Source organism: Anopheles cruzii, chromosome 3 (genome assembly GCF_943734635.1).
Source record: "Anopheles cruzii chromosome 3, idAnoCruzAS_RS32_06, whole genome shotgun sequence".
NCBI lineage: Eukaryota > Metazoa > Arthropoda > Insecta > Diptera > Culicidae > Anopheles > Anopheles cruzii.
Window position 1 is genome coordinate 86,199,931 of NC_069145.1, and position 16,718 is coordinate 86,216,648.

Consider the following 16,718-nt stretch of genomic DNA (forward strand, 5'->3'; position numbering starts at 1 on the left):
TCAAATTCAAGCTCGTGGGTGAATATCTTCATCACAAACCGTTTTCATTGCGCCAAAAATATTTGACAAAAACTAAAATCAGAAGGTATGCCAATTCCTTCCGTTCATAGCATTCGACGTAGTCTATTTGCAGTCCAATTTGACCTTTCTTTTCAAACCAAAAATCAAATCCAAGTAAGGCTAATTTAAAAAAGGGTGCAGAGAGTTGCAAAACGTCCTTTATTGTGAGAAGATTTCACCCTACAGCAGGATAGTGACAAAATCATCACCCAAATATCATTCGCAGCTCTTACATAATGTTTGTAATTGATTTTTGATTGACTAGAGAAAGTTTTTCATCGTCGTATTTCATAAAACCTTTTGCTTTCTTGAACTTTACTTCTCTTCGATAGCAATCTGTGACTGCCGATGCTGTCGGTTAATTTGATTTTACAGGGTGTTTCTATTAGACGGTTGCCAGGACTGTTTTATTAATTGAAGGATGAAATATGATATTTTTGTTAGAAGACACATCTTTCCCGGCTGTAGTTCGAGGACGATAAAGAGTTTTTGCATGCCATGAGGCACATGAGGTTTTCAACAAATGCCATGCCGGCGAAACAATTAGTGCCACGTTGCACCAATTCACCCTGGCTTGATATGCTCTACTTGAATGAGCAAATGTTTTTCAACATTAGCCAATAACATCTTGTGTGGCTGTCATACTTTTGTTAAAAGTACAAACATTAATGGAAGTCTACTTTGGTCTACGGTTTCGGGAAGCGAAAAAGCGAGTGAGCAACGGTTGCTTAGATGGTTTTTCTTCCAATCCAGAAGACGGAGCTGCCAGAGAGCACCGTCTCGGAGCGAAGGCACCGCGCTCACGGGCGCTGGTGGTTGTGAAAGGGCATCGAAGGAGACTTTGGGGTCGTGTCGGGTGCCCCACAAAACACGGCGCGCCTGTACCGCCGAAAATGTGTGCCTGGTTTGGGAGTGCACGGCCGGGACGGGGCACAAAGTACAACCCCGTGCCATGTAGTGCACCCCTGGCCACGCTGCCCAACGCGCGGTCGCGGTGCAGTCGCGCGGCGCGACACGGAGCGTACGATTGTTCGTCGGCGCGGAGGCGGAGTGCCCCGGTGGCCCGGTGGGGTTACCGGGGTAGTGAACGAGAACAACACGAACATCCTCTCGAACTACATGCACCGGGCTCCGTTTTCCGATGCGCGGTGATCGATGGCCTAGAAATATCCTGCTGGGGGCGTCTACATCGAGAGACGGCGACGGCGCTCAAAATCGGACGTGTGGGCAACAAAGTACCCGGGCCCCGCCGGTACCGGTGCAAGTGCCCCGCGGAACCTCATAAACGAGGAGGTTTTGAGGCCGCCAAAACACGCCGCCACACACACAGAACATTAGAACGCTCCACGAACACCCGACCACGCGAAAGGGAACGCTGAAAGGGGGGAAGGGTTCCAGCGGTTCCCGGCGGCAAATCGGAATGCGAGGTGGCTTGCTTTTGTTCGGAGGGGGGTTGGATGCCTGTGTGTGATGCCGGAACGACGGAAGATTGGTTGGGCAATTTTCACCTTTCAAATCGAGGCATCGAAAAAGGTATGATAATCGCCAACCGGCCACTCAGCACCCAGCGTCTCGCACTAGCCTCAGACCCAGGACGATGGATGGGGTGGGGTGCGGATCGCGTAGACCGCCGCCGCGGTTGCCGTTCGCTCCCGGGATCCGGAAACATAAAAGTGTCCACCTTTTCACCGATGCCCGTCAATCCAGTCTCTCGGGGTCCCGCGTCCCTGCCTGCTTCCAAAAATTGTCGAACCGCGCGACTCCGGCCGGCCGTCCGCTCGAAACGGATGACGAAAAGGAAAAGTCAAGCATCATTAGCCCGAACAGTTTTACTGCCACTCCGGCTCCGGCTCGGGCTCCAGCTCCGGATCTCGCTCGCTCGCTCGCTGGCGCGCGGGTTCGTCGCTTGCCGTCGAATCGAAGTTGTGTGTTTTTCGTATTTTATTTTAACTTACCGTTTTTTTGCCATTCAATTTCGTTTCGTTCTTACTTTTGCCAACCCTTGCCTTGCCCTACACCGCCCGGATTCGGAATTGGGAATTGCGCGAAACAAACGGACCCCCTTCCGTCCCGTCCCGTCCAGTCTCCGCGACTCCGAAGGCCCGGGATGGTATCAATCTAGAAAGACTCACGGAGCGCTCCTCCGAAAGAGGATCCGCAAAAATCAGAAACAAAAGCAGGAGCAGCGCAAATCAAAAGGAGCACAAAAATTGGCTCACCAGCGAACACACACACACACACGCACACACAGAGAACAGGACTAAATAAATCGGTCCAGCACGATCTGGTGGCAGCGCAGCCCTTTCGTTTTGGGGCCTTTTTTTCTGCGTCGTCCCTCCTTCAAGTGGACGTTAGGCACATCCTTTTCAGTTCCTTTCCCATCACACACACCCGGGGGCGGTTAGAGGTACCGCTCGGGCTGGGCACTGCGGGGCTGTTTTGGTGACATTCGAGCCGAACCGCTCGCGATAGACGGAAGACGCGGCGCGAGGTGTGATTATGCATGAAGAATATGCAGACACGTGAAGGCATGCGAGCGACGGGCAGTTCGAGTTTCCTGTGACAGGCACCTCCCCCCCCCCTCGGGTTCCCGCGGTCGGTGTCCCCTCGTCGCGTCTCGTCTCGTGTGAAACAGATTAACTGTTTCTGGGTATTTTTTCAATTGAAAATTGTTCGTTTGCTCCGCTTCCCTCCGCGCGGCCTTCGCTTGATTGCCCGCCCGACTCCGCCCGGGCAATTGGCTTAACGAAGTCGCACGCGGAGACGTGAGCGACTTTTTTGTCCCTCTGACCCGCGCCGTTTCGATATGTGATCCGCGTGGCCCTCGGCCTCGGCGGTGGTCGTTAGTAAGTCGTTAAAAATGCGCCGGTGACTACTGCGCGCGGATCGGCTCTCCAGCATCGGCGCCGTTGGATAGGGCTCGTCTAGTAAGCTGCGAAAAGCGTCAAGTGTAATGTGTGTGGTAAACAGTACGCACTAAAATTGACTCGCGGTTGTAGGGGATCGGGAAATGAGTCGTGCTGGAAAAAGATCCATCCTATTGAAGCTCAAGTTGTTTGCCTGAGGTTTTGTGGTCCATTGTACGCCTTCAGGAGGCTGCCATAATTCGCAACCCCAATGTGTTATGCTGACCAAAGCAAAGACCTGTCAAACCGACCAAACTGTCAATTCTTGGTTCAACTTCCTCGTGCTGCTTTTGCATCACATTTTCGTGAGGCTTCTCCGTGGCCACCTTTCAATTATCAATAGTTGAGATAGGAGCCGAAACGAAGAGTGTGTTGAAGGCTATTCCTAAAAAGAACTTAGACTTTGATTGTGTATTGCATAGAGTAGGGATAGCTCACCCTCAAGATGACATAGTTTTGGAAGAATAAAGAAAGACTGAAGACTCGAGTTGTAAGGAAATTCCCGAAATTTTCTGGCCACAGTTGATCCATTTCCAACAACCTTCGCCACTATTTTGACAATCCAGTGTTACGTTACGTTACGAATCCACACGCGAGTCGAGAGCTTTTGCTAGGGACTGTTCCCCCGTTGACTCTAGGAATGTCGTGTACGTAGACTGAGCAACTAACCTCCCCAATAGTCCGGTGGAGACCCCATGCAAATGGGCTGCCGTTTGGATTCCTCAGCACACAAACGTGGCTTGATTCGTGCACTACTAGCAGCTCGAGCGCGGACTGCAAGCGCAATAGAGCCTCAGACGTCCAGTAGCAGCCGCACCGCAGCGTTTTCGGCAGCGGGCCACCCGTTTTGTAGCTCCACACACACGGTTTCCCTGTCACGCTTCCGACCAATTTCGTTCCCAATCGCTTTTGTGCGAAGCGCACGGAGCACACAAAATTGAAATATGTAGGAGCAGCCAGCCAGCCATCCAGCAGCCCCCATTCTGCATTCTCATAAAACGCGAAACGCACGGACGACGGCGACGCTCGGGAGAGCAGGAAAAAATGTGAACAACAATTCAAAAGCCCACAAAAGAATGGAAGAAAGACCTGCGCGGGACCCGCGCGGGACCTGCGCGGTCCCTGGCAGGGGAAGAAGCGCCCAAAGAAGCGAGGCGAGCAGGGAACCCTCCCGCGGGAGAGTGCGCGCGGCAGTGTTGTCAGTGACCCTGGCGTAGAGAGGGGCGCAGACCCCCGGGGGGGAGCGGGGCACGGCCATGGGGCCACCGCGGGTGGGGCGCGAGCGCGCGCGCGCGCAAGAAACGTGCGGCAGCGCAAGAACGCGAACGCGCAACGGCGACGGCGCAAGAGGCAGAGCGAATTATTGAAAGAAATAACGTGTTACACGTTTTCTTCGGGGTTTTGTTATAAAAGGTAATTTTTCCTGTATCGGGGTCGGAATCCTCCACAGGTATGCCGCCGCCGCCACCACCGTCCGAGAGGGATGCCGGAGCACCGCATCTCCCCCTCGGGACAGGAGAAACCCGAAGACGAGAGCAAAAAAGAAATGAACATCCAACGAAGAGACAGAATGAGAGCGAGACAGTGCGAAGGAGTGAAACAAAAAGGGGTGAAAAAGGGAGAGATAAAAATAGAAAGAGGAAATCAACCAGTGAGAGAGACAGAGAGAGAGAGAGGAGAGAACTATTAAAAAGCTCCGACGAGGAAGCGTCACCAATACAGATACGCACCGCGGCGAAAGCGGCCAGAGAGCGGCGCAACAAGAAATGCCAACACACACCGGGGATCCTGGGGAAGGCCAGGCAACGGTTCGGGACGGGACGGGTGCGGGGTCAACCCGGGTACGCGCGCGCGCGCTCCGCTCGGTTCACGTGTTGGTGGTGATCGTAACAGATTGAGTGAAACCGAGCCCCCCGGGGGGAGCTGAGGGGTGTGTGGGGAATGCCGTGGACTGGGGCCGCGCGCGCGGAGTGCTAACGATCTCGTGTCTCGCGAGGTGGCCACGGGAGTAGAATTTTTCCCGGTGCCGGACCGTGCAAACGCAAGTGTGAAGGGAATGTTCGGAAGAGAGCCGATGAATAACTGCGCTTCTGGGCGCCCACCGTGGGGGGAGGCAGGGAGAGAGGGAGTGAGTGAGCAAACGAGAGGTGTGAGAGCGAGAGAGAGAGAGTGAGATCGAGAGAGAGTGGAGAAAAACGGGTTCCTCTCTTTGACGCCGCGCAAGTCACTGGCTCCAGATCCGAGCCCGGGTGGACTTGGGATCGTCGTGGAATGGTTTCGCACTCGCTGGTGGTAGTGTGGTCGACACGAAGGATCGGACGGACACGACTGGGGTTGATGCTGGTGGGGTGTCCACTCGACCCCGTCCCCGTCCAGAAGAAAATCCGTATCCAAACACGGAGACTCACCTGCGAGCGGCGCGCTACGACGTACACACTCTCACCGGGCGCTGACCGGGCAGACAGACCCCGAGAGAGAGAGAGAGAGGTCAATTCACCTCTCTCCCTCTCGCTCTCCCGATTGACTCTCTTTCTTCCCTGTTCGTCTCTTTTCGTTTAAAGTCTAGTTTCCCGGCCACCAAGGGATCACTTCTAAGTCCGTGAGGCCATCTCGACTAAGCCACGCAGGGCCTTCGGAGCCCCTCGGAGATCGGCTATCAGGGGGCCCCGCGCAATTGTGCCCCCCTTAAGCGATGGTGCGCCACACAAATTAACGCGATAAAAACCAATCCATCAACCATCCGGGGACCGGGGCTCGAGGCACGAGCATTATGCTCGACTCGAATCTCGATTGATGTGACGTGAAAAGTACCCCCCCACCCCGCTTTTCGCCCGCGGGCCCCGTGGGTTGACAAACGGCCGGTCGGTTGGTCGGTCGGTCGCAAACCCACAGCCCGGGGCGCAGCGACAGGATACGCGCACGGCGCACACCCAACAACCGGTAGCGGATTCGCCAGCGGCCACCGGTCATCAGCGGCCGAGCCCGTCATTATCATGACGGGGTGCGGCGAGGAAGATTCTGGCACTCACCTTGAGAATGCAGCGGCCCTTGGACTCGTTCTCGGCGACGGACACGTTGTAGAAGCTCTGGTCGAAGATCGGCTCGTTGTCGTTCACGTCGTGGATGGTGACGAGCACGGTGCCGGTGGACGAGAGCGGCGGGTGGCCGTTGTCCTGCGCGAGGACGATCAGGCGCGGCACCGGGTCGGTCTCGCAGTCGATGTGGGCCCGGGTCGTGATGAGGCCCGAGTGGCCATCGATCTGGAACCAGTGCGAGTGCGTGTCGGGCGTGTCCAGGAGCGAGTAGACGATGGCCGAGTTGTTGCCCTCGTCCCGGTCGATCGCGGTCACCTGCACGACGGAGGTGCCCGGGTCGGCCACCTCCATCACGTTCGCGTGGTACGCGTCCCGCTCGAACTCGGGCGCATTGTCGTTGATGTCCGTGACGGTCAGAAAGATGTCCTTGGCCGCGTGCAGCGGCGGGTTGCCGGTGTCGGTCGCGATCACGCTCAGCGTGTAGTTCGGTTTGATCTCCCGATCGAGCGGCAGCGACACGATCACCAGGTAGATGATGTTGTCGCGCGTCGTCAATCCGAAGTGTCCTTCGCCCCCGGACAGCGTTACGTTCACGTTCGAGTACTCGGTCCGCGAGTCCGGATCATTGACGGAGATCCGCGCCACAAATTCGCCCGGTTGGGCCGACTCCGAGATCTTGGGCGTCGCGTCGTCGCTCAGGAAGATCACGTTGATGATCGGCTGGTTGTCGTTCACATCCGTCACGCGGATCGAAACGAAGGCGGTCGTTTCGAGCGGCTGCGCGCCCCGATCCTTGGCCACCACGACCAGCTCGTGCAGTTCGCGCGTCTCGAAGTCGAGCGGCTTGTTGACGGAGATCAGCCCGGTGGTCGGGTCGATGCGGAACATCTGCTCCTTGTCGCTCTGCCGCCGGTTGATCGCGTACTCCACCAGCCCGTTCTCACCCGCGTCCTGGTCCGTGGCGTACACCTGCAGCACCGTCGTGCCGAGCGTCGCGTTCTCGGGCACCGTCGCAAAGTACCGACTCTGATTGAAGATCGGTTGATTGTCGTTCACGTCCTGGATCGTAATGTTCACGGTCATGAGGCCACGCAACGGTGGGCTACCCCCGTCCAGTGCCTCCACCAGCAGACTATAAGCCGGGGTCGTCTCCCGATCGAGGAACCCGTTGATCTGTAGGTCCAGGTACAGGACACCGTCCCGTTCGCGGTGCGAAGACAACCGGAACGCGTTGTTTACGTTGCCTGAAACGATACTGTAGCGCTGCGTGTTGTACCGTCCCAGGTCGGTGTCGCGGGCCGGATTGAGTGTCCGCTTGACGTCCCGCGGTGTGTTCTCCGGAAACTCGATGTTCATGAGGGGCGTCGGGAAGGTGGGCGCGTTGTCGTTCTCGTCCAGGACGCGCACCACCACGCGCACGTTCTCGCCACTGAGCGGGATGGCCACGAGCGAGTAGGACGAGCGGTTCTCCCGGTCCAGTGGCACCTTCGTCCGGATCTCGCCCGTCGTGTGGTCGATCGCCAGATCCGTGTCGACGGAGCTGCCCGGCACCGGCACGATCAGGTACGGTGGCCCACTGTCCGCCGCTACGTCGTCCGCCGCCTGCAGGAACTCGCCGATGAAGCCGATGTGATGGCCCACTGGCACCCCCTCCGACACCTCCAGCTCGCGCACGTGCTCCGCCGCGGCCCAGCCGGGGCCTCCTCCGCCGCTGTCCCCGCTGAAGGCACATATCATCAGCAGTAGCCACAGGAGCGACATCTTGCGGTGCCGATTGCTGCAGCGGCTGTACTGCTGTCTCCTGCCGTTGCTACCGTTCGTCGTTGCCATCCCGTGGCACCCGGGGGGAAGGGGCACGTGCTGCACTGTCACGTGGGGCGCTCTCCTACAGGGCCCGAAACCGGCGCCTGTCGCTCGTCGCCGGTTGAAGCTCTTCGCCTTGAGACAAAGTCGCGCCAGACTTTGGGCCACTAACCATCACCGCGAGTCGAGCCGCACGTTACGATGGGACACTACACCTTCGCTGGTCGGCTGGTCCATGGTCCACGTTTCCGCTCTCTCAAAACCCGCGATAATACCTGAGGGGAAAGCGGAAAGCAAAAAAGGGTAAGTGTCCTGGTCGAAGAAAAAATGTCCAAAAATCTCTTATCACTAATTTAGTACAACGTTCATACAGAGAAGAATAGTCGCACTCGACTGCTCAACGTTTGGAAAGTCGCCGAATTCGAGCAGGGGTTTTAGTACACGATTTAGTACAAGTTTTAGTACAAGTTTTAGTACAACATGGAAATGGTCTACTTTCCACACCAACTGTTTTTTTTTTTTTTTTGTTATTTTGAGCTGCAGTAAATGCAGTTTGTTGTGGAAAGTCGCAAGGTCAATCGCAGCCGCAGCGGATTGCCTGAATGCCTAATCCATCAATTGTTCCGAACCGTTTCGGGTTGGGAGGCTTGGGCCCGATGAATGGGGGATACCGAGGGCTAAGACAATCCTCTCGAGCCCCATGATTTACATACGTAAATCGCCAATCATTGCGATCACCATCATCATCATCATCATCATCATCGCCATAACGACCGTCTCTATCCGTCCGTCGATTCTCTATATTAGCACACATTAGCCACCGGGTGGCGGGTGGCCAGGAGCCGCGCGATCGAGAAACGATCGAGAGTCCGCCGAGTTTCTGTGTTTCTGTTTTCTTTTCGCCGTCAGCCTCTCGATGCCCACAACATTGCAGCGAAAAGGCTGTGCCGTCGTCCCCGGTCGGTTCCCGGTGTTCGTTGTGTCTGTCTCGAAATCTTCTCTCACAATCGCTCCCCACGAGAAGCTGCAGCTAGGGTGGCTAGCCGGGGACACACACCGTCGCCGGCGACCGAATGGAATGCTAAGCAGGAATATAATTTAAATTTATTCATATTTTAAAGGGTGTTTATGGTTTCTATTTGTTTGAGATCCGCGGCACCGGGTCGGGTCGGGCCGGGGCGGGCGGGGGCCTTCCAACGGTACACGCCCGAATCGGTCGCTCGGGTGCTCGGGGGTTGGAGCCTTCTTAACCTTCTTTGCCGCGTTTCGTGTTGCGGACGTCAAGAAACTCGACTCTTTCGCATCCCGGCGCAAGGCGCAAGGCTCAAGATTGGCGCGCGCCACGATCGTAGAACCACACCGGCAGTCACCGCCACAGAAGCTGGCGCGCGTGAGGAGACATATTTTTCAACTTGCCTTTATTTTCCCTCCCCAGCACCGAGCACCGAGCTTTGAGAGGAACGCGCGCGCGCGCGCGCGCTAACAATGGCCGCCGCCGTTGCCGTCGAGCACTACGAACCGTCCGGCGGTCGAGAGAGCGGTCAACTAAAATGGCTGCCTCGAGCCAGGGAATAGCCATCGGGCGGTGTGTTCCTGGACCCGGGCCCCCGGACTCCCGACTTTGCGCGCTCCGCCTTCAAAGCCGCTCGGGGGCACGCAAAACGTTGCGGTGCGCGGATCGAAAAAAGGCAGGCAAACGACGTCTTCGTGGCCAACGGCCAATGCTGCTGCTGCCGCTGACGGTGCTCCCGACGGCCGCCACCGTCGAGCCACCTCAGAGAGAGCGAGAGAGAGAGCGAGAGGTGGATGACTAATAACGATCATAATTATAATCGAAATGGATGACCGGAGCTCATTTCTCTTGCAGCACCAGCAGGACCGACGGCGGCAGCCCGGTGCTCTGGCCGCCCCCCGCACCTCCTCTCGCTGGCACGGCCGCATACTAATGCGACCATTCCATTCTTGTGCTCCTCCATCATCTTCTGCTTCCATTCGGTCACCATTTGGTGCCCCTTCGGTGGTGTGCGTTCTCCGATCACTGAATCACTCTCGGTGTCGATGTGTTCGTGGGGCGATCGCGTCGTGAAACTAATGAGCCAGCGACGGCGCGCATCACTTTTAGTACAGAGCGACACGGACTTGCGCAAATCCAATCCTGGACGCCGAGGCCCGTGATAAGCGCAACGGGCGCAACGGGTCCTTAATTACGGCTGGCAGGCTTGCGATCGCGCGCCGGTGATGTTTATTATTTCGAGATTGATATTTTGCCCTCTAGCGGTCATTATCGTTCGGGCGGTGTGACAAACCGTCATCACTCACCGCGACGCACACCACCGAGCACCGGCCGAGCCGTGTGCTTCGTTAATTGCTAAATTGACAGTTATTCTCCGCCGCTCAAGCACCCGCTCGCCATTGCTTTTGGTGGCCATTCCGCCGTTTCGGCGATGAACGACGATTACCGAAAGCAAAACAACAACGACCAAAAAATCAACTACAAGTGGTACGGAAAGGACCTCGCGCGAGTCAACACGCGACGCGGCTAACGATCTGCGGACCGGCGGCCACTTGACACCAAGAGAACCAAGAGCCCGGCCGGGGATCGATCATCGTCTCTACCGCTCTCGAGAGGCACCCTTCCGCTCCTCTTCAAATAATGGACCCTCTCCGGTGGAGCCTCTCTCGGGTGTTAGAGGTGACCCCGGGCGAAAGGCTAGCCGCGGTGACACGGTGACGTAACGAAGCAGTCCATTGGCCATCGTGAAATGGGGAATTTCTGGACCGAAATCGAGGTCACCACCCACAGGAAGCGTGAGAACGGGGCACCAAAATTAGAGGGCTTGGTCCTTTTCGCCCGGAACGACGCGCGATGACACTTGCCTTGCTTTGCTTCGGTGTGGGGGTTCAACGCCCTCTCTTCCTTGCATTGTTCAACACCACCACCGACGCCACGGCGACGTCCTGACGATCGTCGAAATGACGGGGGGCTTTTCATTAAGTGGGTGACGCGAACGCCCAACGCGCCGAAAGCAAAAATCCAATCCCTTTGGGGCACCTCCTTTGGGCCCTTTGTTGCTTCACAATAAATTAAGGTTTTCAGCGCATTACATTCCTGCCGGGATGGATGGAGGGCGCTCCTTCGGAAGACGGAACCCCCGAAAGCGTGGAGCCCGATAAAAGCGCGGCTCGATAGGAAACAGCATCTCGCGCCGATCGCACGCCAAATTGCCCCACCCGGGCCGGGCCAGACAGAGCCGAAATAATTTTCAAAAAAGAAAGAATGGTAATGGAAATTTATAATGACGGAACCCTGACGGAGGAAAACGGCGCGCAATGGCGGCGGTGGCGGCGGAAACACTGCAAGAGACAATAAAAGAACATGCCGGGATGCCGGGTGGTGGTGAGACAGCCGGTGGTGCCGCGCTCCACTCCACGTCCCGGGCAGCGCGTTTTAAGATCCCCGCGTAATCTATCTTCCATCCAATAATAGCGGGCGAGATTACACCGCGCCGAGCCACCGAGAGGTGCACCGGGGCCCCGAGTGCAATTTGTCCCTCAAATCAAGGTGCCCGTGACGCCCGTGAGTGCGACGCCGCGGCGAGTTCGGTGTCCTGTGTGCGATGTGCACACACCGCACACAATGAAATAGTCACGCTTGCCAATTATGTCCGAAAAGCTCATTTCGGGCCCCGAGAAAGATTGGTTTTGGGGTTTGGGCGGGGTGGTGAAAGAAAATTGTTGCACCGGCCTGCTGCACTTTGCCCGGCCGCATCGCATCCTTTGCCGATCGTTGCGGTTGCGGCGGCCACACGTCGCCGTTCGTCGTCGCCACCGTCGTTGAAGTCTTCTGTACTCGGAACGGTGCGCTCTCGGAGTGGAACAAAACCGCCCGCCCGCAGTGACCCGCCCGCCATTCGATAGATTCTTGGGCCGTCCGCGGGAGGGGTGGCGAGGTGGGGACGTGTATCGATTATTTTCGAGACTCATGCCAGGAAATTACTCCTCCCCGAGCCGGGGCGCGCAATCTGGGCGCGATCATCCTGGGGTAAAAGCAAAAACCAACGACTTTTTCTGAAGAAAAGTCCCAAAGCACGAGAGAGGGACGGGGGGACAGTCGGTGCGAGGCTACTGTGCTCCTCTGCCGCTCTGATTACAGCGCAATGGCCGCGGTCGCGGTCCCGATCACAGGAACGGTCTCAAGCAAACCGATGAAAATGGGTGTAATAACCCGCTCCGGAGCTAAAGAAAGAAGCTTCTGGGCTGCTGAAAGAAGCTTCTGCGAAGCATCCATCTTGCAACCACACTTTTTTGGGCCGCGGTCGTGTTGGAAGATTTGAAGGAATACGAATTCGACGTCGACTTCAATAATTCAACATTCAAAAGTTGTAGCTTGAAGAAAGGTGTGTCGATTCCCTAACTCAACGCTAACTAGGATGCCGGATTTTGTTTTAACATTGATCTTGTAATTCTAATAGTCTCCGTTAGATGGCGCTTCGGCACACTGTTTCGCTGATGCTTTACGATAAAACAGCTTTGATGAATAAAAACAGTGATCATTGCTCAGAGTTTCAGATTCTTCTCGTATTTCCAGTGGTGCGGCAGCCGAAGCCGAGGCAAAAACAGGCAAACCATTGAAAAGCGCGCCATAGCGGCGGCTCGAAAACGGAGCGAAGAAAATCTATCCCGTGCCCGGGAGTGGAAGCAGAGTAAAAGCAATTTTGATTGAAAATCTGCTGACTAATCAACTCTATATTAAAAACATATAATTTATACTTATTTTAATTCGTAATTACCTACGAGCCTGCCCTGGGGCCGGCGCAGGGTAAAGAAACGCGAGTACCGGTGGTGAACTCGGCAGAGCGGACGAGGAGCGGGCTCAAAAAAGGAACGAATGTTTTAACACCCCATCTCTGCAATGGGATGGGCTCTGGGGAATGAGTGGAGAGCACACGGCCACTACGGCTTCCCGCTCCCGATCAATCAGTAGACTTCAATTCAAGCCTTTTTTGTTGGTCGACCTTTCCTTGGTCGGTGCAATGATAGACCTTTGGAAGAAATGGCTGGTGGTGCACGATCCGACCGGTCAATTTGCCGGTCGGCCGGTCGGGCTAGCGTCTGGGGCCTCTGGGTCAACCGGGGATTCTGTAACGGGGTGGTGTGGGTGCGTTCTACTGACCGAAACCGGAGCCGAACCACCAAGCGCCGGGCGCGCACATCAAAGATCCCCGGAACCCGTTAGGCGCGCGGCGCGGCCAAAAGTAAAGCACTATGCGCGCGCGTGTGTGTGTGTAACGGTGTTATTAGGCAAGAGGCCAGGAATTTCTCCTTGCGCCAAACCCATTAGCGCCACCGCCAGCCAGCCAGCCAGCCACAAAGCGCCGTTCATTATGCCAGCGTCTGCGCGGATTGCGATGCTTCGTTCCGTCTTCCGTCAGCTCGGGTTGGTTGCCCCACCGGAGCTCCAAATCTTGTGGCCAGCCCCCGTGTGGCCCGACACGTGTGTGGTGGCTCGGTGGTGGCGGTTTCCGCATAGAAAGTATCATTTTAACACTTTCTCAAACATGTTTCCGTGGTGTCCGTGCCAGCTGTTTGATCATTTGCAATCGCGCAAACGTTGATACACTTTAGCTCCGGTTCCGCTCTTCATTTCCCAGTCGAGAATGGGTGGATGGCCTCGAGCAATTACCCGGTCTCGCTGTCTCGCTCACCCGCGCGATGCTCGGTCGGGTCACTCGGTCTAGGATTCCACCGGTGGGCCGGGTCAAAACGAAACCACATAAAAAGCCACAGTCAGAGTACCGCGGAGGGATCGCACCGCATCTCATCGCGGGCCGGCGGCGGCTCCGGAAAAATGGTCGAAATTAATTTTAATGAACAAAATGAATGGTGCTCTGCTGCGCGGCTGCGGGAAATCGGCCGAAGCGCTCGCGATTTCCGCGGTACGGTTCGATCGATCACACCATTTGCGTACGTCCGTCCGTCCGTCCGTGTGTGTGTGTGGTGCTCGAATTGAAATCGAAAATCGGAAATTAGAAACATTTAAGCGGCCCAAAGCGGGGCGATCGTAAATGTAGATATCACCCATTAGAGGGCTCCATTCACTTTCCTTTGCGGTGCGCGGTTCCTCTGAGGCTGCGGCTCCTTTTTTTCGGACCCATCCGGCCGGCCGATTGGGAGCTTGAGGCCGACGGACAAGTGAAATGATCGGTTACGATCGCTGCTAGGCTTGAGTGGATGTTAAAACTGGGCGGACTTGAAAGGAGACAAAAATGCAATCCAGTTCCTGTTCGTCCGAGAGTCGGCCGCTGGCTTCCGTTGTCCGTAACTGACCCAGATATTCTTGCACTAGACGGATATTCGCCAAGTTACGGATTTTTGAAGTACTTCAAGTTGAATTTTTCTTCACAAAAATTTGGTCGTCGAGTCCATTAAACTATACCTTCAAACAAAAGTTATTGAAACTTCCCGTGGGCCCCAATCCGATGGTGCCGTCCGCGATGGAGCGCTCACGACACCTCGATCGGGCCCGGATAGACCCGCGAAGAATCGAGCTTGATGGACAGATGGATCGGATGGAACGGCAGCCGTTCCGATCCATGGGGACCCGTGAGCGGCCATTGCGGCCTAGAGTAGTGGGTAGTCTCGCGAAGTCGCGTCATTAGCCGCGAGAAGAATCTGATTCCAAAGCCCCACATTCCTGCCCACGGCACGGCCACCAGCCGCCGCGAGCTTTTCGCTCCTTATCTTTCCCGCTCCGGCCTGCGCGGCCGGCCATGATTCGGCCATTTCTTTCATTTTCCCGTTCTCTAATTTCGGTTGCGTCCAAGACCTCGACCCGCCTGAGAGCTGGCTGTGTGTGAATTTTGGAGGCTTTCGAGCGGCGATTGAAGGTTGTGGCCGACCGACCGACCGGCCGAAGCATCAGCACCACCAAGATTGATGCTTTTACACTTCACCCGCCCCGTTTCCCCGGTCCGATCGAGCCCACCTGATCCACCTCCTACACTCTACGGCAGCAGCAGCAGCAGCAGCATCATCATCATCATCATCATTATTGTTATTACTGTTATTGGTATTATAATAAATGCTCTATTTCACTTCTTTTTAAAGTAATCATTACCCGAAAATAAAGGTTCCGCCGTACCCTCCACGGGGCCGTTCCGTTCCACCACGGGGCCGTTTGTCTATTTTGCCACGGGAAGATCGTGCCGCGGAGACCCGCGCGGGACCTGGCCCGAAATGGAGGGCGGTCCGGCCTTCGATTTCTATCTCGCCGTCGGTCGGTGGACGAACCAAAGCCACGAAGGCAGCCGGGGGGGAAAAGGCTACACATCCGCCGTACGGGGAGCTACGGAAAGCAGAGCCGCTCGAGAGAGCCGCTTTGGGAGCCGCCGTTCTGGTGGGGGCCCTTTTTTCTAAAACAAAAAGGCCCCAAACGGCGCACAACAACACACACACAAACACACAGGAAACAATGATGATGAAGCATAGAGCAGCGGCCACCGCGCTGGAGAAGAAATTTTGGCTGTGGCCCCAAAAAGTGACGGCCCTCGGCGAACCAACACGACGACGACGGCTATGATACGCGACCGAGATTGGGAACTCCCGCGGGAAGGCGGGAACCGGGCGGGCGGCCGGCTGCGGGATGCGTGCGCAAGGCGCGCGCGCGCGCTCGCGGCCGGTCGGCGATGGGAAACGGCCGAAAGAAAGAGAAACAATTAAAATTTTATTAAGAGATTTTATTAACGGAAAGCTTCGAAAAGACAAAAAAGAGACGAGCTCCGCAACAAGCGGGCCCCCAACAAGTCCGCGGTCCCAAGATGAAGCCCCCGCGCGCCCGTGAAGGCCCCCCTCGTCTCATCGGATGGGAAAGGAAGGAGAGAATCAATAAAACAAAATAAGAAACACAAGAAACGACGCAAAGAATGTGCGTTTGGCCGTTTGTTTGTGGTCGTTCGGCACCACCGGTCGGTGGTGTTGGTGGCCGAGTCCGCTCCCCGCACGGATTGCGCGGAGGGGTTGGCAGCACGACTTTACGGGGCTCTCTAATGCTCCCGGAGATGGCTGGCTGGCTGGGGGAGCCCGGGAACGTGAGAAGATTGATGAAGTCCACCATGTGTCCCAATGCGCGCAGCGCGCCGCTGCGATGCGATCGTTGATCCTACGAGAGCTACGTGTGTGTGTGGGTTCAGGATGCCCTGTGCCGTGTTTTGTGAAAACCATGCATTAATTATTTCTTCATTCGAGTCTCGGCTCTGCGAGATGTGCGCCACGTGCCAGCCCTTTCGCATTCCGAATACCATCAATTCTAATCAACAGATCGGGCGTCTTTCGGGCCGGCGGACCATTGGCGGAACATTGTTGCTTGAAGCGCAATGTGACTCATTACCCACACACACACACACACACACACACAGAGGCCGCGGCCACGGGCGCGTCTTTTGTTTCCCGCCAGTCGGCGTGTGCGGCAATAAAACAAGAGAGGCCCCGAGAAGGCACAACGGAGGCGGCGGCCGCACGACGAACAAATGATTTAATAGCCTCCTGCGTAACGGTAATGGCCGCCGCAGGAACGCGAGGAGGAGCCGCCTGGGGACCTGGGGCGGGCGGCCCGAAAATACTGGACACATTTTACATTCATTAGGAACTCGCCCCGAACTCCGGAGTCGATCTCCAAGTCGTCGGCCGCCCCACGGAGAGCGGCCTAATGGAGCCACTGGAGCTAATTGCATCTTAGCGGGCTGCCGAAATCCCCGCCGAACACCAGCACCATCATCATCATAGTAGCAGGTGAAAGGTAGCCAAATGTCAAACGGGTCACCCGCTGCACTCATCGATTCGGAATGCGATGTTTCGATGTTTCCCCAAAACATCGCTCGCTCGGCCGAAGATTTGTTGCGCGAATTTAAGATGGGCT

General features: G+C 56.2%; 1 protein-coding gene across 1 annotated transcript in view; it reads right to left on the minus strand.

Moving 5' to 3' along the window:
• LOC128271223 (protein dachsous) overlaps positions 1 to 16,718 on the minus strand; it is a 70,263-nt gene that overhangs the window by 41,230 nt on the left and 12,315 nt on the right. Inside the window, exons 2-4 of the mRNA XM_053008666.1 lie at positions 14,834 to 14,890; positions 12,147 to 12,160; positions 5,996 to 7,802 (exon numbers count right to left, since the gene is read on the minus strand). Of these exons, the coding sequence (XP_052864626.1) occupies positions 5,996 to 7,802; positions 12,147 to 12,160; positions 14,834 to 14,890 (1,878 nt within the window). The remainder of the gene's footprint in view (positions 1 to 5,995; positions 7,803 to 12,146; positions 12,161 to 14,833; positions 14,891 to 16,718) is intronic.